Below are 25,221 nucleotides of genomic sequence, written 5' to 3'. Positions count from 1 at the left end.
TGGTGGTGGCCCAACACCCGTTAGGCCAGGTCTGTCCAAACTTTTGACTTGCCTGGACCACCTTAAAAAATGAAGAAGAATGGTCTTGGGCCGCATATGAAACATATAATATAGTTAATGTATATAATTAAATTCCTTTATTTTGGGGGTTCTTATGGGGCTGCATTACTAGCTTCCAGGTCACAGATTGAGGATGCCTATTGTGGGCTCTGCTTTTGGAGGCATTAAAACAGGCTCTTGTGATAAAGACAAATATATATGTCTCCTGTATTTATGAGGCAAGTGGGTATTTTTATAAAACATGTAGAGTTACGATTAGAGCAGTTTATGATTAAGAAATGCAATTAAAACTATACAGAGCAATATTTGAAAACTGAATATAATATAAACTTTGAGAGCAAATAACCCAAGTATCCTCTTTCAGTAATTTACAGATATTATATTAACAATTCTGTTACCTTCAGTTAAAACAAGCATTTAACGACCCATCCTTCCACCACCACCCTCCTGCCCCTCAGCTGTAGCCAGAAGCTAAACATATCACCAAAATTCTCCCCCTCTGGTAACCCCTTCCTTTCTGAATTGGAAAAAGAAACCCAGTTAACCATTCAGAAATGTCCTCATGTCGTCCTGGGTGAACATGCAGTGTTCTACCCCAAGCAAGCTCCCCAACTCAGTTCTCCAGGGCTCTTGTTTATTCACTGGGAGAACTTTCCATCTTTCCTTGCAAATTGGCCATTGCTAAATAATTAAGAGCTTATTGCAATAACTCAAGATAAATTGTATCGCAAAATTGCTATTTGCTGGAGTATTTTGCGGTACAATAAAAAGAGGAAGCATTTTTGCTTTATACAGTTACATTATGGGACATTTATTAACGTAAGAGATATTGTATTAATCCAGGAAAGCACCACTGTATCTTACCATAATTTTCTAACACTGCTTGATCTCAATCTATGCTGCACTCTATTAACTAAATATTCACAGTTTGTGGAATACTACCAGTACTGCTAAATTATGACCACTAGTAAGAGCTAATAACACTTGCTAGCTTTATCAGACTTATAATACTCGGCAAGGAGAGCATTCTGTTAACTTTTACTTCTACAAAAGCAAGTGAAGTTTGTTAATTTCCATTTGTCCCTCATACCCACATCAATAGTCTAGGAAGACAAAGATTCTCTATTTAGATGTTGTCTGCCCTTGTGATTGCAATGAAGTTGAGCACCGTCATGGAAAAATGCAGGCATATGGAAGTTTCTTAATTTCCCCCAAACTATAGTATTTTTGCAAGTTTTTTGGCCACTCAATTCCTTCTCACCCAAGGACAGAGGACTTGCTCCTGCAGAATGGATGCGGGATTTAGGAACACTTGGAAAACACATGGTTACTGGCAAAATCTCACAGCCTTAAGGACAATTTCAAAAGTATTTTTTATGGCCAAGTAAATTTCTGTATTTTAAGTACCTATCATAAAGCCTTGGCCACTCCTTTCTGGCTGGTTCCCTTTTGACCTGTGATGGCGAGCCTGTGGCACGCGTGCCGGAAGTGGCACACAGAGCCATCTCTCCAGGCATGTGAGCCATCGCCCGTTGCACTTCCAGGTTCCAGTGCGCCAGTCAGCTGGTCTTTACATGCATGGGAGCAACAGAAACTGGAAGAGCAGCCGCCCGGTGCGCATGCCGGGAAGATGATCTTCCTGTTTCTAGTGGTCATGAGCACATGGATGCCACAAACTGGAAGACCAGGTGGCTGGTGCACTTGCGCACGCCAGAAACAGGAAGATCATCTTCTTGCCACGCATATGTGCACCAGGCGGCTGCTCTTTCAGTTTCCGGCATGCACGCATGCATGCACGCTCCTGTTTCGGCTCTCAGTGCTGAAAAGGTTCGCCAACACTGCTTTAGAATGTTCTTAGATGAATTAGGAGAGAAGTAGCAGAGAAACTGGGGGGAGGGGGGGGAGGAGGAATAGAAAAAAAATCTATCCAGTTCCCTACAAGAAAGGATAAATAATCTCAAGAACAAAAGAAAGTGAAAACCCTCTGCCAGAGTGTAAAATACAAGCTTAAGTCTAATTTATAGAATTTTAGAACTAAAATTCAAGTTATTGAACTCTAGACAGGCCCCATGCAAACAAGTGACTCTACCATTACTATATTTCTGGAGCTCCATATTTCAGAGAAGCAAGCAGCAAGTCCTTTCAATTAAATTTTTACATTCCTGAAAATTCCACCTTTGAAAATGTTTTTTTTTTAAATTCTCCTAATAAATTGCTACATTGGTTAAGGAAAGCTACAATTTGCTTACTAATACATTAAATTAAAGCAGATGTTTGCCAATTGTTTATAGTTAATAAAAGTAATCATTTTTTGCATTTCAAAGAACAGGTCACAGGTTTTAGGGGGTCTCAAAGCATGGATTCGCTAGAGAAAACAATATGTCTACTTAGAACAGGACTGAATCCTGTCAGAAGGATTCCATTCCTTTCACCCTGCAGCAGTGGCCCCCAACCTTTTGGGCAACAGGGACCAGTTCCGTGGAGAGAGGTTTACCATGGAATGGAAGGGGTGTGGTTTTGTGTGCTGCCTGCATCCTGTGGATGGAGCTTCACTAGTTTGTGTGGCCAGATTTCTGGCATGCCAGGGGTTGGGGGCTCCTGCCCTAAGTCCCACCCCAGCAGCGTTTGGAGCTGAAGGCCTCTTAAAGGTATTTCCAGCAGTTCTTCAGAACCTGTAGCCTTCAGCTTGAATCCTTCAGTTCCAAGTAATTCAGACTTCTGAGAAATGGGGATTTCTCATTCCCAGGAGGTGGCTGTGTGAAGAAAAACAGGGGTGGGGGAGACTGGGGGGGAGGTTATTGAATGAAATGCAGCTCGGCTCCCCCCCCCCAAAAAAAAACGGCTAGGAGATTTATATATCTGTAGTATCAACAATCCACTTCTGTCCTACAATTGTATTTCAGGCCATCCCTGGTAAGCTTTCTTATAACAATGTTTTTTTCTGATTTGAATCTGGATTTTTCATTCCAAAACATATTCAACTGCAAAGAACGGGACGCAAAAATTTTTCGATCTTGGGAGACAAGAGCTGAGCCACGGTAACCAAACTTGACTCAAGACCATGTGTCTCGTTAGTTTTCTAATCTTACATGAAATATTCTTTTGAGCTTCAAAAAATTATTTGTGTATTCATCAATCCAGCTGACCTGGTTTTGTGTGTGTGTGTGTGTGTGTGTGTGTGTGTGTTTGTACACACATATAATGAATGGCATTTTTATAGTTACTTTGGTCTCTCAAATCCAAACATTTGAATTTGGTGCATAAAGTTTCACAGAATCACAGAAGGTACATAAAAGAAAAAAGAAAGAAAGAATAGAATAGAAAAGAAATATACAGTAGTAAAGAAAAGAAATATATAAAGAAATGTCTTTCCCCCAATCACAAGAAGTATAAACTATTTTAATAACTTAATATCTTCTCTTAAAATGCTACGTCTTCTTCCTTTTTCCTGCCTCTTATCTATAAACAAATACTTCAAATCTCCTCATTTCAGTCCCTATGTCAGCCAAAGTCTATTGAGGGATTCCAGAGAAAACAACATACTGTATTTTTCAGACTTTAAGGCGCTCTGGACGATAAGATGCACCTAGCTTTGGAGAGGAAAGCAAGGAAAAAATCTGCCTCTGCCTCCCAGCAATTTGCCTCCTTGTAGAAAACAGCAAACAGCCTGCTTAGCTTCAGCACAGCCTGATTTAGCATGAGCAGCTGATTGACGGTTGAATCGGCTTCCTGGAATACCGATGATCAGCTGTTCCAGGCTGGAGCTGTTCCTCCACGTGTCCCGTTTTCAGACCATTCCAGGTGGCAGGGATTAGCAGCAGAGGCAATCCCTGCCGTCTGGAACAGGCCGAAAACAGGACGTGCAGAGGCTGAAAACAGGACATGTGGAGGCCAAAAATGGGGTGCCTGGCAGCAATAGGCGTCAGTGATCCCCGCGGGCTGGAACAGCTGATCATTGATATTCTGGGAGGCCAATCCAACTGCCAATCAGGTGCTCCTGCTAAATCAGGCTGTGCTGAAGTTGACCAGCTGTTTGCTGCAAGGAGGCAAATTGCTGGGAGGCAGAGGCTGGTGGGTGGGGGCCAGCGAGTGGGCGTGGCTTCAGCAACATTCAATCTATAAGACGCACAGACATTTCCATCTACTTTTTTTGAGGGGGGAGTGAATCTTATAGTCTAAAATATACAGTATTTGTTTTAACCTTGATAAAATATGTATATATTATATGCTGCCCATGTCACAAAATAAAGCATCTTTATATTCCTTCATTGTGATCCTCCCTTCAAATAATATCTTAGAATTTGATTTCTTTTCAGTTTTCATTTCTGGCTGGCCCAGTGGGGGCCAGAAGACAATTTGATGCTGGAAATTATTATAGATAAAATCTGAATCCAGGATTAGCAGGGAATTAACCTCATGTCATTTTATAATACTAAAAGATAAAATGGTCCATTTTTAAAATTCATAAATCATTCTTGTTTCAATATTGAGAGGCATCAAAAACTGCAGAAGAATTGGCTCGATATTTAAAATTAAAATAAAAGTGTTCCCACTGAACATTTCCTTTCTAAGCTAACAATTTATTCAAAATTATCAGCCAAAAACATAAACTAAACTTGTTCCTCGTGATTTTAAAAGACGCTGACAAAATTATTTTTGCTGATCTTAAAAAAACATTTAAAGTCCTCAAATCATTAACAATTGCAACCGTATAGTTTCAGAGAAAAATTCTTGTCCGTGAATTTATTTCCATCGACAGAAGAACGTCTGTATCTCAGGAGTAACAGCAAGAGGACATCTACTTCTCAAGGGGCAGAAAGCCACTTCTGGTTCTTTTCAACAAGCCCTCAAAATGATAGCAATACTGCAAATGTGGAAACCCAAATGTCTATTAGGGGCCCTGAAGAGAGGAAAGAAAAAAGCCAGAGACTCAGCAGGGCTGGCTGTAATCCAAACAGGAAGAGTCACAACTAACTGGAATTTGCATCAGCCCTTCAGAGTTTGAACAAACATTTAAAAAAAAATGTAAGCAAACTCCAAACACAAAAGAGACTTCAGCAGATGCTTTTGAGTTAATCTAATACATTAACAGGATTTAACAATTAGCCTTGAACAATTAACTATGGTACCACTGCATTTTAACATACCCCAAGGCATGTTAATTCTCAAAAACATTTTATCTGCACTTCTGTTTTTTCAGAAACATCATTTCAAGTGCTGGTAAGTAATCTCTTTCAAGAAAGCCATTAAAGGCTGTGTTAGGACTTTGGAAAGTTCTCTTGGACAGGAATTATTTGGGCTTTGCAATATTACATTACCACCTTACTCTGTGTTTCTGACCAGAATTCATTAGGGATTGAAAAGCTCAATTTATCCCCTCTTCCTAATTGAAAAGGAAATAGTGAGAGAGCTGAATATTACATAAATATACATGAAATCGGCTAATGATTTGCAACATTGGAGAGACCGATTCTTTTAGGATCTGAAAAGCTTCACATCAATATAATCCTCCTGAAACACCCAGAAAGCCACAGGACGATGGATAGGTCAGCTGGACTCCTTCATATAAGGCAGGTGGCTCTCAGACATTTCAAAACATGAATCATGTATAATAATAACAAATGTCCCACCCTAATTTCATCCCTCCCAAAGCTTATACTATATATCTTACTTCTTCTGTTAGACTCCTGAAATGTTGCCCGACAGCTACATTTGGTTCTGCAGCTAAGAGATTCTGCCCTCAGTTCACATTTGGCACATCGGACCAGCTATAAGATTTTTAGCATCTTCTAGATGGCCAATTGTCTCATTTTGCAACCTTTTTAATGATCAAACATCTCTTTTTTATGTTTACAGCTAAAATACGTATGCCTAAATTGCTCTCAACTGTAACTAACATTTCATTTTATTTTATGGCTGTACTTGATAAATAATTTTATTTGATTTTAGGCCCTAACCAGTAATATATTTTAGTTAGCTTCTGTATTCCTCACACTCTCTAGTTTGATTATTTGTAGTTTATTTTATTTGTTACATTGTCTACGTAGTGTTTTTGTACTGTTTGTCATATATCTGCTCACTGACTACCATAATCAACAAATAAAGTATTCATCATTTCTCAGTCTTGTGGTTCTGGACACACTGGACTACAATCCCTATAGTTTCCAACCAAATTTTAGTCTAATGCATTTAGGAAAAATTAATAGAAATCTTGTATTTTAGCATCTTTATATATTAGTTCAAAATTAAGAGAAAATACATTAAGGAAAATAGTCTTAAAAATTAGTAAAGTCTATTAACAGATTTTCCTTCCTTTCTGAGCCCAAAAGATTTTTGGAAACTATAAGTTAGCCCAAATTTTGTTTGTATGTAACAATATGGCTAATAAAACATTCTGGTGAACTGATAATTCCCATGGTGCAAAATAAATTAAACTTTAAGCTTTCAACTTTTTCAAAATTTTGTCATTTTGATTGCTTACGTTAGCAAAAAAAAAGTGCCACATTGTTAACCAAAAATTTCTGGAATTCCAAAGTACATGTTTAAAATTTGTAGGTTGGGTCTTAAACTTTTTTTATTAGTAAGAAGCATTCTGCAATGATGGTCCAATGACTTATTTAATAAAATAAACTCTAGTAAGATTGTTTTCTACTGAAGAATAATTCGACAGTTTACAATTACATATTCTGGCCATATTTATTTGTATCCATACCATGTTCACTCCACCTAAATTTCTTTCAATAACTGTAAATATAGCACCCACAACTCAGTCCATCTTTAAAAGTCAAGAAATCGCTTCCATTCAAACTGGAGGTAAGAAGCTTTCAATCTGTAAGTTGAGAGTTGTCAAGGAAGAAAAGTATGAAATCCTTAAATGTATTACTTACATCCTCATGCATATAACGAATGCATTCATAAAAGTGACAATATTGTTCCCTTACCTAGACTGGTTGGTTTTATCAGTTCATCCAACAAGTCATAAAATGGCAACTTCTGAAGCTTTATGTCTGGATGGACTGGGTGGAGTGCTGAGGTCAGATGGGGCAGGTCCAGTTCATGTTTAGGTCCCAGGAGAGAAACAGGAAGTAACGGCGAGGTTGCCGGGTGGCCATCGAAAGCAAGTTGTGGAATGGTAGAGGAGGACAAAGGACTTGACATGGACGTTGAGTGGACGCTTGGGATGGACAAGTCTGCAGAGGTTATTATTTTTTGCGGGAACCGCCTCCTGTAAAGTTCTTTGATTTTCATTTGGACAGCAGGACTGCAGCCAGCCTTGAGCAAATGAAGTGCTTTGGTAAGGAGTTCGTGTTTGCGGCCGTGCTTATTTCTTCCTGCGTAACCCAAAAGCACCTGCAGCTCAGAGACTCGGAGGCTCATCACCATTTGCTTGAAGACAAACAAAAAGGCAAGACAACAGTTATTCAATCAGAGCTGTCTGTGAACATGAGAGAGTAGTTAACCCTAGAGAGACAATCAAGCAAAGCATAACTTTGCTCCACCGAACATACATTCATCACCATCTTATCATCATCATTATTATTGATGTTGTTGTTCTGCATTGGGGGGGGGAAACCCTTCTCAATCATGAGTTCAGAACTTAATTAAGGAGCATGTTTTCTCTCATCTCATAATACATTTCAGAAATAATACATATTATGGGCAATGTCTGAGGAGGGTCCTTTTAACATCAAATGAGTGGTATGCCTGCAACTCTGCCAAAACCACTGACGATAATATTGTATGTGTGGGGAAAATTATAGAATAAAAATAAGTAAAAACCCCCGATGCTTCTCTTACACAAACAAGCAATATGTTATTCAGTCTGGAACAAAAACATATGAAGTAAGAGCCTAAGAATCTGGTAATAAATTACTTCATCCCAAATCATGTCATTTCTAGAGTATATAGGGCAGAATAAGAAAATATTTAATATCCTCTTGGGATATCCTCTGTGAAAGTTAACAAAATTATTTAAATTAAAGACCTACTAGAAAAAGCAAGAAAGTGGTAATCAGATACAAGTAATGATCTTACAACCGGTCGCTTAACAAGTGTCTGAAATTACAAGGAACCTGAAAATGAGACTTATGAGCCAAATGAGAAGTGCTGATGTCTACCCCGCTCCTGTGGTCACATGACCACATTCTGGGTGCTCAGCCACCACACTGAGTGTATGGCTGTTTGCAGAACCCTGCAGTCACGTGACCACAATTTATGATATTTCTGCTAGAAATTGATGTTTACTTCCAGGTTCCAGCAAAAATCACCCCAAAATGAACAATGAGTTAGCTTAATACCCATGGCGTTTGCTTTACAATTGCCACAAAAAAGTTGTAAAATTGTGTGCAGTCACATGATAACCCACTTTAGAACTGTTGCAATTTAAGACTAAAATTCTGTGCTCAATTACAGTCATAAATTGAGGATTACCTGTTGTTAAATGATACTAGAAGACAAAAATGTAGTCTCTGCAGTAAGATAGAAATGTGAAAGTGATTGATGTAGTGTTTAAGGCAGCAGGCTAGAAACTGTGAGACTGTGACTTGTAGTCCTGCCTTAGGCAGGAAACTAGTTGAGTGACCTTGGGCCAGTCCCTCTCTCTCAGCCCTATAAAGCAAGCAATGGCTAGCACTTCTGGAAGACCTTGCCAGGAGAACTTCAGGGATTCAACCAGGAGTCAAAAATTCACTTGAAAGTTACACACACGAAAAGGAGAAACTAAGTAAGGAAATGAAATGAAATTATCTACTGCAATTCCACTGTTTACCATATCATATGTCATTAAATAATTTATAATGTCGCTTTGTTTTCTCTTCAGATTGCCTGCTGTATCCTGTCTATACCGCCCATCCGAAAAAGAGGAAGCTGCAGCAGAGATGAGTGCTGAGCGATGCTCTTCCCTAAAGAGTCACTCACCAAATTGAGAGATTAGCAGCATTTCATCTGCTTGAACTCAGATCTTTGCTTACAATGCTGAGGAATCTGAACACCTGAATCAATTTTATGGACGGATAATTTATAGAAGTTTCTTTTTACTTTTTTCATACTATTTTATTTAAATTTTTCAAAAAACATAAGCCTACTTTTCCCCCCTAGAACTACAGAAAAATTAACCTGTTCCCAAGCCTGTTCTCTTTAAAATGGCTAAAAATCTGTTGCGTTTATTGAAATATGAATGCTGTAAAAATGAACCTTATTTGATTAACCTTATTTTGTGATTTAAAAGCTATTGAGGTAATGACACCTTGATTAACTTCAAAGTGTCATTACTTTTATAACTTTTGAATTGTTTTAAGCAGATTAATAAAATGTTAAGAAATTGTTCTGGAAATCTCTAGATTTCCCTCACCCAAATTACAGTCAGCATATTATGAAATATTTTTTTTAGTTTTATCACTAAGTGAAATCACTTTTGACTTCCAACTTCTTTGCAGAAAGAAAAAAATCAACACTAAGGACACAATTAGAAAGTGATTGTGCAACTCCCTGGATCTCACAATTGAGGTCTCTGGAAGATATTCATTCTGCTGTAATATCAGCACAGAAGGCTCCAAAACATAGATCAGTTCAACCCTTAAAAAACTGACCCCATGGGACAATCTCTGAAAATAGTAGGTAAACTTTGGGGGTAAGTAGGATTATTGTCCTTTTAATCATCTATTGACAATCATGTTTTTAAGCCATTTTACTTAATGTTAAACAATCTGGGTTACCTAAAATGGAGAAATGGTAGCATATTCCATTAAAATATCTTGTGTTTTCACATATTTAGTCTAGATGCTTTAGTGATCTCTAAAACTTTTGCATTGCAGACCATCTTCAACTTATGACCTGTCTTTTAATGACCATTACAATGGCCTCCGAAAGGGTACTTAATAGCCCATAAAGCATTCTGGCTGTCAAAAAATTTCCTGCCCTCCTAGTCACATGATCACAATCTGGATGCTTGGCAACGTGTTTCAACTTACAACTTCTTGCCAAACGCCCGGTGATTATGCAATCTTCTCCAGCAGCTTCTCCAAAAAGTAAATTGGAAAGCCAGCAGGAAAGCTGCAAGTGGCAACCCTCCCCTCCCTGAAAAAGGCTGCCTGTCTGGTGTATGTGTGTGTGAGAGGAGGGGGAGGGAGAGAGGGAGAGGGGAGAGAACGAGAGAGAGAGGGGGGGAGAGGGAGAGAGAGGGAGAGAGAGAGAACTCCTTTGGTGGGATAATAATCCTGATTATTTGAGCACCTGGCAAAGGAAGTCCCTTGTGCACAACAAAGGAGTGCTGACATCCTGCCATGGGGTGCAGAAACGGAACCCAGACCCTGATGCTCTCAGCTTTATTCCTGCATCCTGCCAAAGGAATTCCCTTCTGCGAACGGAGGGGAGTCCTCCAGGTAGCTTTTTTTATAAGCCCCTAAAGACCACAAATAATCAAACTGAGCACCATGCCACATCTTACCTAACAACTGTGATTCTGGACTCAATTATGGTTTTAAATTGAGAACTATTCCTACTGTCAGGAGTGAAATGTTTGTGGATGTCATCCACACTAAAATGCCCTGCTTAAGCAAATCTTAGCTATTTGCAAGAACACAATCATGGAAGAATCACATATTATGCATATCAAAGAGAGACATTTCCTTTCACATATACGGGACACCTCAGGAAATGTTTTTCAAAGAGCAGCCATAGTAGTCTAAAGGTGAAGATGCTTGCCTCCCACTCGAAAGGTGGAGAGTTCAATCCTAGGTAGGTATTTTTCTTCTAGGGCGCAAAGAGAGAACTCCCTGCAGCGTCAGGGAGGGCATCCGGCCAGTAAACGCTCAGCTCCATCTAGTTCCCCTCTCCTGACTACACCGAAATAAGGGATTACAGGGTCATCGAAAAAAAGAGAGACAATGCTTTTAAAAGGTTGACTGTCTATATTTCATTATCTAAAGAAGTTCTGTGAATCAGTTTAAACTGGCAGTGCATACATATAATAAATAAAAGGAAAAGGGGAGAAACCAATATGACTAATAATTTGGAGAAAATGAAACTCAAACTCTTCTACAACAAATTGGCAACAGAGTGCTGGAGCTAGACAAGCTTAAAGCCTCAATTTCCATCTGTCCAACGCAGCCTGCTGAAAGAACTACCCACAGTTCAAACACAACCCCAAAAACACAAATGCCAATCTATAGCAGTGATTTACTATGAACAGTCCACGTTAAAGATAGTTATTGTTCAAAATGCAACATTCACCTTAGGAAATTAAAAAGCCTCTATGCACTTTTTTCAGGCACTAAAGATAATGTACACTGCAAACTGAAAGGAAAAAAATCCCTTCATGTTAACTGCCCAAGACAGAAATTGCAAATTATATCAAATTGCTACCCTTAAATATCACCATTGGGAATTCTTTATATTTTGCATATATAGAATACAAAATAACAGATTCATATGATTTATAGCTTCTTCGACAGTTTCCCTGTAAATAAGACCTCCCTGGATAATAAGCCCAATCAGGCTTTTGAGCGCATGCACCAAAATAAGCCCTCCCCCAAAATAAGCCCTCTCTGGAAATATTGCAACACAGCAGTAGCCCTGAAGTGACCACACTCGCTGCTTCCTGCACCTCAAAAATAATAAGACCTCCCCGAAAATAAGGCCAAGTGCTTATTTCATGGGTCAAAAGAAAATAATACCCTGTCTTATTTTGGGGGAAATACGGTATTTTCCTCATTATTTATAGTGAAAACTGTGTTTGAATCATAAAATCATAGAACTGGAGCTTGGATCTTCCTCTGTAAAACTCCCTACCTAAGGATTCTCAGCCTGCTCTACTCAATAAAGGAAGTATAAGTAGCTTCCAAGACTTCACCCTCTTTCCTGCTCTCCTCTTGATTCTTTCTCGTTTCTCAGCATCCTTCTTGTATGGTGGCAATCAAAACTGGACACTGTATTCCGCATGAAATCTAACCAGTGCAGCACAGAGCAAAACTATCCTTTTTCGTAAGTTCAACATTAAACCTCTGTTGATACAGTCCACGACTTGACAACTGTAATACACTGCTGGCTTATGCTTAATCTTGGTATAGATACCCAAGTCTTCTCACAAGTACTCCTGCTGAGCCAGGCATCACCTACCTTGTACCTGTATATCTAATTTTTCCTACCTAAGAACATCAGTCTGGAATGCATGGTAGACATCAATCACTTTTTCAAAAAATATTATGTAAATGAACTTGGATAATAAATCCAGGATGATTGTACACATATAATACAAATATTTTCCTTAAACCAAAGATGTCTTTTTCTCATGAAAAGTCAGAAAAAAATGCCTGCTATAAGGAGCCACAGACTTCTGCCTAATTGTATGCTCCAAAGTTGAATTTGAAGCACTGCCCAATTCTAGGCTCCAGTTCTTAGCGAAAATGTCAACTTTCACTCCCATCTGAGATTTAACTCTAGGCATTTTATTTATTTACTTACTTACTTACTTACTTACTTACTTACTTACTTACTTACTTACTTACTTACTTACTTACTTACTTACTTACTTACTTACTTACTTACTTACTTACCTATCTATCTATCTATCTATCTATCTATCTATCTATCTATCTATCTATCTATCTATCTATCTATCTATCTATCTATCTATCTTGTATGCCGCCCACTCCTGGAGGACTCCGGGCGGCTCACAAAAGACAAGGGAAGGGGGGAACGAGACAAAGACAACATATTAAAAACAAAACCAACATTCACAATTTCCGTGAAGGTAGATGCTTCTCAGCTCCCCCCAGCCTGCTGGAACAGCCAGGACTTTGCGGAAGGCCGGGAGGGTAGTAAGGGTCTGGATCTCAACAGGGAGCTCATTCCAGAGGGCTGGAGCTGCAACAGAGAAGGCTCTCCCCCGGGGAGTCGCCAGCCGACATTGGCTGGCAGATGGAATCCGGAGGAGACCTAACCTGTGCGATCTAATTGGTCTGAGAGAGGTAATCGGCAGGAGGCGGTCTCTCAGGTACCCAGGTCCGATGCCATGTAAGGCTTTATAGGTAGTGACCAGCACCTTGAAGCGGATTCGGAGACTGATAGGTAGCCAGTGCAGCTCGCGGAGGATAGGTGTAACGTGGGTGTACCTTGGTGCACCCACAATCGCTCGCGTGGCTGCATTCTGGACTAATTGGAGTCTTCGAACACTCTTCAAGGGCAGCCCCATGTAGAGCGCATTACAGTAATCCAGTCTTGAGGTCACAAGGGCGTGAGTGACTGTCTGAAGGGCTTCCTGATCCAGGTAGGGTCGCAATTGGTGCACCAGGTGGACCTGGGCAAAGGTCCCCCTGGTCACAGCTGACAGATGGTGTTCTAGAGTCAGCTGTGGGTCCAGGAGGACTCCCAAATTGTGAACCCTCTCTGAGGGGCGTATAATTTCGCCCCCCAGCCTGAGAGATGGAACAGTTAGACAATCTTTGGGAGGGAACATCAGAAGCCACTCGGTCTTGTCTGGATTGAGTGCCAATTTGTTTACTCCCATCCAGACTCTAACAGCCTCCAGGCACTGGCACATCACTTCTACTGCTTCGCTGAGTTGGCACGGGGCAGACAGATACAGCTGCGTATCGTCTGCATATTGGTGATACTTAATCCCGTGCCGGCGTAGGATCTCACCCAGCGGCTTCATGTAAATGTTAAATAGGAGGGGGGACAGGACCGAACCCTGTGGCACCCCATACTTGAGGGGCCTTGGGGTCGATCTCTGCCCTCCGACCAACACTGACTGTGACCTGTCCGAGAGGTAGGAGGAGAACCACCGCAAAACGGTGCCTCCCACCGCCACCTCTCGCAACCGTCGCAGAAGGATACCATGGTCGATGGTATTGAAGGCCGCTGAGAGGTCAAGAAGCACAAGGATAGAGGGGTGACCCCTATCCCTGGCCCTCCAGAGATCATCGATCAGCACGACCAAAGCAGTTTCCGTGCTGTAACCAGGCCTGAAACCCGACTGAAGAGAGTCTAGATTTTTCCAATCATGTCCCACCTATCAGGACATCACTGATTATGAATGGGAATCTCCACGGTTAGCAAAGTTGTTGTTTTTAAGGAGACTCATTTTATTCAATGAGTCATAAGAAAATGTTTTGTATACTGAAGCAAACAAATTGGAGGGAAGCAAGAAAGAAGGCAGACTATTAAAACTGTCAGTTATATTAACTAACCCTTTCAGCTAGTTGCAATATTACTTGTTGCATGCTGTCAGCACCTTTTAAAGTAAAAATTATCCAGTAAGCATTTCCTGTTTAGCTGCAATATGCAATTCCGCGTTGGACTAATTGCATTATTCAGCTGCAGAGTCACCTCACGTCTTTATCTGTTCTGGACAAGTTTCACCTTCTTAGCAGATGAAGCCAAATGGAGATGGCGGCAAAGTATCTGATGATTTCCATCTGCTTCATTTTTTATTTTTCGGCCTTCAAGTCTCAACTCCCAATGACTGCCTAGATTCATTCCCACAGTTTTCTTGGCAAGTTTTCAGATATGCTTTGCCATGGCCTCCTTCCTCAGGCTGAAAATGACTGGCCCAAGGTCACCCAGCTGTCTTAGCGCCAAAGCAGAACTAGAACTCGGTCTCTGTTTCTAGCCTGGTGTCCTTAACCACTGCCTCAAACTGGTTCAATCTGCTTTGTTTAGTTCTCTCATTTATTTATTTAAAATATACTGTATTTTTCGAAGTATAAGACGCACCTTTTTTCCTCAAGAGGCTGAAAATCTGGGTGCGTCTTATACAGTGAATACAGCATTTTTTGCCTCCTGAAGCCCCAGCACTTCACCAAAATGGCCGTGCATAGCCTTTAGGAGGCTTCCAGAGTGTTCCTGGGGGCTGGAGAGGACAGAAACGGGCAACGGGCCAATTCCCCCCCCCCCCCGGCAGCACTCTAAAAGCCTTCATAAGGCTAGGCATGCAATTTTTTTGACAAAAAACAGGCCCGTTTTTGGGGTGTTTGCAGAGTGCAAAAACTTTTTTTTTCCTTTTGGAAAGCTTTTTAACTGGTTGATGATAATTATATTGATCAAGTGCTGTGCCAGAAGAAACACCTATCTACCTACTGTATTTTGCTCTCTATTTCTCTCTCTCTATCCCTCTACCTACCTACACACACACTCTCTCCCTACTTACTGTATTTTCTTCTCTCTCTATTTCTCCCTCTCTCTATCCCTTTATCTATCTACCTACCTACCTACTCTCTCTCTCTCCCTACCTAATTTCTCTCTCTCTTTCTTTCCCTACCTACCTACCTACTCTCTCTCCCTACCTATCTACTGTATTTCTCTCTATCACTCTCCCTACCTACCTACCTACACACACTCTCTCTCTCCCTACCTACTGTATTTATCTCTTTCTATTTCTCTCTCTCTATCCCTCTACCTATCTACCTGCCTACACATACACACTCTCTCTCTATTTCTCTCTCTCTATCCCTTTATCTACCTACCTATCTATTCTCTCTCTCCCTACCTACCTACTGTATTTCTCTCTTTCTCTCCCTCTCTATCCCTCTATCTACCTACCTACTTTTTTAAAAAAATTACCTCTTCAAAACCTTGGTGCGCCTTACACTCCGGTGCGTCTTATACTCCAAAAATACGGTATATACTGCTTACTTCTCTAATACAGATACAGATTAACAGAGTTGGAAGGGACCTGGTAGGTCATCTACTCCAACCCCCCCCCCTCCTGCCCAAGCAGGAGACCCTACACCACAGTCTCTTCTTAAAGCCTCCGGTGATGAAGTTCCCACAACCTCTGCAGGCCGGGTGCCTTGGAAAACAGCTTGATCCCCTTCTCTCTGTGGCAGCCCCTCAAATATTGGAAGACTACTATCCTGTCTTCCCTGTCCTTCTCTTCCCTACACTAGCCATGTCCATTTACTGCAACCGTTCATCGTATGTTTTAGCCTCCAGTCCCCAAATCATCCTGGTTGCTCTTCTCTGCACTCTAGAAAGAATCTCAACATCCTTTTTATAGCGTGGTGACCAAAATCTGTTTCTGCTCTTTTAGCACCAATCCCTAGTCTATCCAATACCTTCCACACTGAATTTCCACTTCCTGATAAGGTCTTTTACACAACATGTGCAGATTCTGTAAACCGCTTACAGCAGGGGTGTCAAACTCAAGGCCCAAAGGCAGGATCCGGCCCACAGGGTACTTAGAACTGGCCTACGGGACTGCCCTGGAAACAGCAAAGGACCGGCCCGCAGTGCTTCTGCCAATGCAACTCACGAGCTCCATTTTCACTGGCAGAGGGTTGCAGGACGCCGTAGCAGCCAAAAGCTGTTTTCACTGGCAGAGCACTCGGGCCACCACAGTCGCCCCTGACAGGAGTGACGTCAAGTTGGCCACGCCCCCCCCCCGGCTCCCCCAAGTTCAAACACAACCCTGATGTGGCCCTCAATGAAATTGAGTTTGACACCCCTGGCTTAGAATGTTCTGTAAAGCACTATGAAGCAATATATAAGTCTAAGTGCTATTACTATACAATGCTGTGAAATTCTGTTATTTAATATCAAGTAGCCAGCAAACTGCCCCTAAGACTGATTGCTACATATACTTATTTGTTGTTTATGTATTTGTCTTTTTTCCCCTGTCATCTGCTAGCTAAAGGCTGTAATAAAATTAAATTGAATTGAAAATTAAGTTAAAAATTTGGACCGTTTATGTGGCCATCCTACTCAGAAAAAGATTACATTGGGTAGCATATAAAATCTTTAAATAAAAATACAAAAGAAAAACAGCACGTATCATTAAAGCAAACTAAAACAATTAAACGTTGTTTGCAACTAAAATATAATTACCTTTCAGCAAATGGAAATTCTACTCAACCCAAACAACCCAGGAAGTGTTCCATAAAACAGTGAAGAACTAATCAGAATCAAGCAAATAAAAGTGGGGACCTTATAAGGTACATCAGATCAGAAATATCAAACCGCAGCAACTACCTGGGTCCTGTAACCATATTTTGAGGTTCTCGAACTAGTTTAGAATATAAAACACAACCCCCCACATGCTACTGTATGTGTCAAGTATGGACACATTACAGTAGCACTGGGGTTGGAGGGGCTGCAATAGGAAGAAAATACCTTTCCATCACAAGGACTCCATGGTCCATGTCCCACAGGACAATGGAATAGAACACAGAATACAGAACATAGAGTAAGAGAGTTGGAAGGGACCTTACAGGGCTTCTAGTCCAAGCCCCTGCTAGACCGTTTCAAACAAATGGCTATCCAATCTGTTCCTAAAAACCTCCAGTGTTGCAGCACCCACAACTTCTGGAGGCAACTTGTTCCACTGGTTAATTGTTCTCACTGTCAGGAAATTTCTCCTTAGTTTAGGAGGTGCTTTTCTCCTTGATTAGTTTCCATTCCCTGTTTCTTGTCTTGCCTCCTGGTGCTTTGGAAAACAGGTTGACCTCGTCTTTGTTGTAGCCCCTCAAATATTGGAACACTCCTATCATGTCTCCCCTAGTCCTTCTTTTCATTAAACTAGACATACCCAATTCCTGCAACTGTTCTTCATTAATGTTAGCCTCCAGCCCCCCTATCTTTTTTATATTGTATTGACCAAAATTGGAAGCAGTATTACAAGTGTAGAATGCTCAGGCTTTGTAAAGTACTAATACTTCACATGATTTTGATTCTATCCCTTCTTTAATGCAACTTAGGATTGCATTTGCTTTTCTGGCTGCTGCCGCACACAGCTGACTCATGTTTTAAGTGATCGTCCACTAGGACTCCAAAGTCCCACTCACAGTGACTGTTTAGGAGTCAGGTTTCACCTAATCTGTACTTGTACATTTGGTTTTTCCTGCCTAAGAATAAAAACCTTACTTTTCTCTACATTACATTTATTTTGTTGGGTAAGGCCCAGTGTTCAAGTCTGTCAAGATTTTTTTCAATCCTAAACTTATTTTCTGGGGTGTTGGCTCTTCTTGCCAGCTTAGTGTCATCTGCAAGTTTGATGAGTTCCCCTTCTATTCCTTCATCTAAGTCATTTATAAAGATACTGAAGAGAGCAGAGTCTAAAACGGAACCCCGGGATACCCCATTGCCCACCTCTCCCCATGTGGATTAGCTCCAGTAAGGATTACCAATTGAGTACAGTTTGTCAGCTAGTTACAAATTCATCTAGCTGTGCTCTCCAGCTAGGCTGGAGGGAGGGGCCAAGAGGGACTCAAATTTTGAATCTAAAGTACTGTGTGCAGGAAGCAACACATGCTGGATGTTGCCCAGAATCTTTGAAGCCTTATCTTTCTATTCCCAAAGGAATGCAGGAAGTCTGGTGTGGTTCTTGACAAGCAATAAAACTACAGTTCAGACTCTCCAGGAGTGGTTCTGGTTGCTTCTGCCTCACAGACAAGAAGCAAAACGGATTCCTAAAATCAGACAACCCCACAAAGTTTATGTTTTTAAAGATAATAATGTTCCTTTAGTTTTTACTCAAGTCCCCTTTTCAGGAAAATCTTATTAAGCTATTATAATTATTTATAATGTTAATGTTTTGTCATATTGCTTTTATTTTGTTTTCTATATGTGTCTATAGAGAGAGAATATATATTCCCATGCTCCCTTTACTGTTTTTTATTGCAAACCTCCTTCTAAAATTCCATTGTATTTTATTCTTGCTCATGCTTTATTTTTTAGGCAAATCTCCCAGAGAATGCTGTAAAGGTTAGATAGCCTCTCCATTCAAACAATGCAATTCCAGGGCCCTTGTGGACTCCTGACTCCTGCTTGAGAAGTAGGTAGCACTCGTGGCTCAGGGGGCCTTTGCACAACTTTGAGTTGTGTGCTGGCTACATCCATATGGATCAAGAGGCTGCTCAGGAGACTCATGTCCTGACCGCCTCCCAAATGAAGCCTTACAAGAGGACATCTCTTTCTGTTCACAACTCCCTCACCCATCAGGTCCAGTGGGAAGGGCCCATGCTAAGGAGCTCCATCTAATGAGTCCCAGGAGGTGAGCCTTTTGTGTCATGCCACCTTCCTTTGAAACATCACCCCCCCACCCCCACCCCAGATGAGATTACAGTAGATTTGACCATATTGGCTTTCAGAGAGATTGTAAAACATGCTTTTTCCAACAGGCCTGGGGATCTCCTGAGACCAGGAAGAACACAAGATGGCTCTACGTTGTTTCTCTCCTGGGTTATATGCATGTGTCTTCTTTTTTATTGTTATTTTGAAATCTATTTTTATTGTTTGGCTTTAACCATATACCACCCAGAGTCACATTCATGAGGTAGGTGATAAAAAGCTGATATAGAAATGCCAGCCTAATAATAATGTTTCGTGCAGAATGGGCTGAACTGCACTAAGATGCAAGCAGATGGTTGCTCTTATAAGCCTCTCCAGCATCCTTCTATTCAAACTGAATCAACCTTGTTGTTGCCCAGAAGAGGATAACAATTTAAACATAGAAAATACTATTACATAGTACGGCATGTGATAAAGCATGGTTAGTTGAAGCAAAATACCTACAGGAAAAACGCTGCCTAAAAGCACAGCACTGAAATCAATCAGAAACTGGAGGTCAGAACAAATAAATACAGATGCATTTTCCCAAAATGATGGAGTCACGGAAGAACGTTCCATGGGGCAAATGCAGGGAAGCCCTTGGCCTCCAATACTTGCCATCTAAGCAGTCTTACAGAATATGTAGGCAAAATCTTAAAGGGTCTGTTAAAACTGTAGTAAACTCATATGGTAAAAGTTTTTCACTTCTTCCCATGATCTGAAGAATCTCTTCCAGGATTTAGACTGCTCGTATGACACTTTTGAGGCTGCCACAGGAAATAAAGGAGAGCTGAAAACTGAAACAAGGAAGAGGCCTCTTTCTCTAACAGACACTTCGCTTCCACTTTCAGCTCAAATGGATCAAGAGGTCCATCTCTCCTTTAGCAGCTTTTCACACTTATCTATGGAATCCCAGGTCACTTAAATACAAGAGTTACCATAACAACCTTCATGTAAAATGTATTAGAAAGAACGTCATTGGCACAGTTAATCATGAAATATTGGTCATGCAGCAACTGGATTTCTCTGCCTTCTCCTAAAAACAAACTAAAACAAACTTAAAAAAAAGAGGAACTGAAACAAATAATAATTGAGCAATCCAGAACAGCATAAAAATAACCCAGTTGCCTGCATTGAAGCTTGTTTCAAAGAAACAGCTAGCACAAATATTAAAAATGCCAATGCTGTAGTATTAAATATAATACCAACTCACTGCAAGAAAGAAACCAACTGGTGAATAGCACGGCTGCACTTACAACTAAATATGCCTGATCCAAAATCAATGAACAAGAAAAAAAGTCAAACAATGCACTACCAAAATGAAAAAACAGGTTAGAAAATAAGATCAGCATCCTAAGACTAGATACAAACAAATCAGAAGACATGAAAAAAATGAGGAGGAGCCTACGTCGCTACGAAATGGTTGCCCAATCTCGATGCTCCGAGATCGCCAATACTTTTATCATTGGGTGGTCCAATCAGACCTAAACCGTCCCGTAGAGACGGTGAACAGGAAGACTACGTTCTGCTGATCACAGGGACATTGCAAAGTCCCTGATTGATGCAGGAGGAAGTCTCTCAGCTGGCGTTAAAAGCTCAGCCCTCAGGCTGATGAAGTAGGGACCGCTCCAAAATGGAAGGAAACAGAAGAGAAAGTGTTTACTTTCTGTGAGGAATTTTTATCCGTTTTAAAAGAGCCTGGCTATAAAAAACTTAAAGCTAATTTAAATATAAGAATAAAAGAAATGAAAGAAGGCGGGGCTTAGCAGTGAGAAGATGGACTTTCAGGCACTTCCTGAATGACCACCTATACCGGAGTCTTTTTTGGAGGATTCTCTTGAATCTAAGCTGTCCCGAAGAGACGGTGACGTGGCAGGAACTCCATGGTCCCAGAGGTATCCGCAAAATCTCTGGGAACCTAAGGAAAGCCTTCCTAATCCAGTGGCTTCCGGATCGGCTAAACAATGCCGACTATAACTGCGAAGACCCAGAGAGAGAGCAGAATATGAGCAGGTCGTTTGATGTGAGTCTTAAATCTTTTTTTTTGTTGGAAAGAGAGCACCCTAAATTTGGAAACTTAGTTTAAAATAAGGCTGAGAAGTGAGAAAAGCGGCGGAGATAAATGTTTGCCATTTGGAAGTTTATTTTTCTGTTCCTTTTTTCTAATTCCTAAGCCGGGCTGGACTTTCTTGTAATTTGAATCGGCTTTTTGCATTCCTTCTCTTTGTTGTCGACACCTTTAACTTTGAATTTATTGGGGCACTAAATCTTAAACTTAAAGTGCTTTGAAGATTGGTTTTTTTTTCTTTGGCTTGCTTTTCCTCGTTGCCTTTTAGCCCTTTTGAGGTTTGTCTTTTTTTTTTTACAATTAGTAATTAACAAACGGAATGGACTAAAACAAGCTGTAAATTACAAACTACAAGCCAACACTGCCATCTTGTGGACTTGAACTTTGTTATTAAAATCCCCCCTGTAATGCACTTGATTTACGTGTTTACGCAGCTGGCAAACTGAGATAAAACAGCAAAGCTGACCGTGACCTTGAAGAGACTCTTATCATAGGGGGGGGAAAAAAGAGTCCGGGAAAAATCATTTGTTTTAGCTTGTTGGCATCCTCTCATCTCCCAACACCATTCTCATATTACCAGCTGTGGAGATATCGACACCAAGTTTTTCTTTTTTGATCATCACCATCGACCTTTTGATCTTTTACATATTTTTTTTTTCTCTTCTCTGTTTTGATTTTTTTTTTTAACTTCTGGATCACCTCTTGACTATCTACATTTTTTCTGCTTCTCTCTTTTCTCACTTGTAACTGAAACACCCCTCCTCCCCTTTTTGGAGGGGGGGTATCTTCCTTTTTTTTATTATTACTATTTCATACTCTCTTATATATATATATTTTACTGCACTCTACTGTATTTCATCCTTGAAACAAAAAAAAAAACCTTCCTCTTCTTTCCTTCCTTTTCTTTACCTTTTTTCTTTTCCTTCCTTTTTTCCCTCCCCCCTTATCTTATCTCCCCCACCTCTCCTCTGTGTACTTTACGTACTTAATCCACCATACTTATAACCCCCCACCCTCTAATACTAATTGGCTATGAGTAGAAAAGCAGCTGCCTCTGGCTTTACATCAACCCCTGCCCCCTCACCTGCGGGAGGCCAGAGGACAACACAGATGACGTCTCATCAGGAAAAAGAGAAGGAAGCCAACTTTGAAACACTTATACAAATGATGCAGAAAATGCAAGCAGGAAACGATACCCTTGTAAAAAAAATGGAGGCAATGGAACAACAAAATCTAAGTATTGTTCAAAAGGTTGATAATATGGAAGGAAAAGTAGAAAGTATACACAACTGGATGCTGAAATATGAAAATAGGATTCAAAAAATTGAAAATAAGATTCAAGAAGGAGAGAAGAAAACTGAAAAGCTAGAGATTAGACTAAGTGATGTAGAAAGAGAGAGCAGTGGAATATTAAGATGGGAGATGGACAGGTCTGAATTTTTTTTAAGATTCCAAAACATAGAAGAAGAAAAAGGAGAGGACTTAGTCCAGATAATTTCAAATATTTTGATAGATGTTCTGGGGATGTCCCAGGACCAAATAAAAGAAACAATTGATGAGACTTTTAGAGTATACACAAGGTATGCAATGAGAAATGCTCTTCCAAGGGAAGTGCATGTAAGATTTACTAAGAAAACAATTAAATCACAAATCCTACAGAAAATGAGAGACAGAAAATTAGAATATAAAGGAAAGGAGATTGTAGTACTTAAACAAATCCCAAGAGAGGTGAGAGAGAGGAGAAGAGAATATCAATTTCTGACCAAAGTATTGATAAAAAAAGGTGTTAACTACAGATGGCTCATACCGGAAGGTTTATTATGTACTTGGCAAGGACAAAGACACAGGATAGATACAATTGAGAAGGCAGAAGCTTTCTACGAAGAATACTTCAGAGAAACGGCGGAGAAAGCTGGGAAAGACGATGCAGTGATACAAATACTGGAACCACCTGTAACCGCGACCGAAAAAATAGAAGGAGCAGTAGGTGGAAGTGAGAAAGAAGGGGAGATAGGGAATGGGAGCTGCAAAGAAAAACGAGAACCTAGATCCACTAGAGCAATAAACCCTGTATATAAAGTATAAACATGGAAGAAAGAAAAATGATTACAATTAACATTAATGGACTCAATTCGGTAGCTAAAAGGAAGAAAGTATTTCATAAATTAGAGAAGTTACAACTTGACATAATTTGTCTGCAAGAAGTACATATCCAAAAGAAATATGAACATTTATTAACTCAACCAAAGCTTGGGAAAATGTTTTCATCATTGGCAAATTGCAAGAAAAGAGGAGTGGTCTTCTATATTAAAGGCAACATCACAACAAAAGTAGTATACGCAGAGGAAGAGGGAAGAATTTTGATGGTGGAAATTATGGACACCAAAAAGACACTCCTAATTGGAATCTACGCCCCTAATGAAAAACAAGATGAATTCTACAAAAAACTACACAAAAAAGTTTTGGAACTAGACTATGCTGATATTTGTATGATGGGAGACTTTAATGGCATTGTGAATCCAAATATGGACTATAAAACACATAAAACAAAAAAATTAAACAGGAAGCCTCTGCCAAAATCCTTTTTTAGGATGACAGATGAACTAAATTTAAAAGATATATGGAGAGAAAGAAACGTTAAAAAAGAACAATATACCTTCTACTCAAATAGACATTCTTCACTCTCCAGAATAGATATGATATGGGTTTCAGCGGACCTGAGCTCCAACATAAAAGAAATTGAGATCGAAGCTAGCACCTGGGCGGACCATAATCCAATTTTAATTAAATGGAAAGGACAAAGGGTAAGATCTAGATGGACACTAAATAACACTATATTGAAAGAAAAAGAGTTTGTACAAAAAATGGAAAAAGAGTTAGTCCTTTTTTTTAAAGAAAATAGGAAAGAAGATACGTCGTTGCAGAATCTCTGGGACACAATGAAGGCTGTTATTAGAGGTTTGACAATAGACTACACAAGGAAGAGAAACTCCAAAAAAAGACAAATGCATAAAGCTTTAGACAATGACTATAAAATACTTGAAAGAGATCTACAGAGAGCACCACAAAAAAAAGATGTTAAAATAAAGATGGACATAATTAAACACAAAATGGACTTATTAGAAAAGGAAGAACTGGCACAAAAAATTAGAGGTGCCAAACAGAATTATTTTGAAAATGCGAACAAACCAGGCAGGTGGTTAGCATATAAGATGAAAAAAGAGAGAGAAACAAAGAAAATACTACAACTAAGAGACAAACAAGGAGAAATTCAATATGGAAATACCGAAAAGAAAAAAATTATACATGATTACTACGTTAAACTTTATGAACAAGAGAAGGTGGAGGAGGGACGAGTCAAAAAGTATCTACAAGATGCCAATCTCCCCCAGGTACCAGATGAAACTAGAACAATGTTAGAAAGTAAAATAACAATGATGGAGCTAACAGAGGCACTTAAAAAACAAAATAATGGGAGAGCCCCAGGACCAGATGGTCTACCCGTGGAATTCTACAGAACATTTGAAGAAATATTGACCCTCCCACTCCTACAAGTCATGAATGAAGTGATGACTGAGAACCAAATACCGAAGTCATGGTCAGAAGCGTATATCACATTACTACCCAAGGAAGAGACTGATTTAACACAAATCAAGAATTATAGACCAATCTCTTTATTAAACTCAGACTACAAGCTATTTGCATCTATACTAGCTGAGAGACTTAAAAAATACTTAAATGGCTTCATCCATTCAGATCAAAATGGCTTTTTACCTAAAAGACAAATCAAAGACAATATGAGAATAATTTTGAATACTTTGGAATACTATGAGGCCCATCCAGAAAAACAATTGGCACTGATGTTCCTCGATGCGCAGAAGGCCTTTGATAATGTGAATTGGCAGTTTATGTTTTTGCAACTGGAGCAGATGAACTTTGGCAAGAAATTCACTCAAAGTATACGAACGATATACCAGAAACAAGCAGCAAAGATAATGGTAAATGGAGAACTAACAGAACCGATTGAAATAAAGAGAGGTACAAGACAAGGC

The 25,221-nt window shown here is 40.0% G+C and overlaps 1 protein-coding gene across 3 annotated transcripts in view; it reads right to left on the bottom strand.

The window, feature by feature from the left end:
• Positions 1 to 25,221, bottom strand: part of PIAS1 (protein inhibitor of activated STAT 1) — an 84,044-nt gene that overhangs the window by 22,335 nt on the left and 36,488 nt on the right. For all 3 annotated transcript variants that reach the window (XM_014056110.2, XM_087704393.1, XM_014056118.2), the window contains one exon: positions 7,002 to 7,446. In XM_014056110.2, the coding sequence (XP_013911585.2) occupies positions 7,002 to 7,446 (445 nt within the window). The remainder of the gene's footprint in view (positions 1 to 7,001; positions 7,447 to 25,221) is intronic.

This window comes from Thamnophis sirtalis, unplaced genomic scaffold (genome assembly GCF_051295495.1).
Source record: "Thamnophis sirtalis isolate CommonGarterSnake01/CBP01778 unplaced genomic scaffold, rThaSir2_p1.2 scaffold_2, whole genome shotgun sequence".
Classification (NCBI taxonomy): domain Eukaryota; kingdom Metazoa; phylum Chordata; class Lepidosauria; order Squamata; family Natricidae; genus Thamnophis; species Thamnophis sirtalis.
Note: the sequence above shows the minus strand (reverse complement) of the source record. Positions and strands in the feature narration are given on the sequence as shown.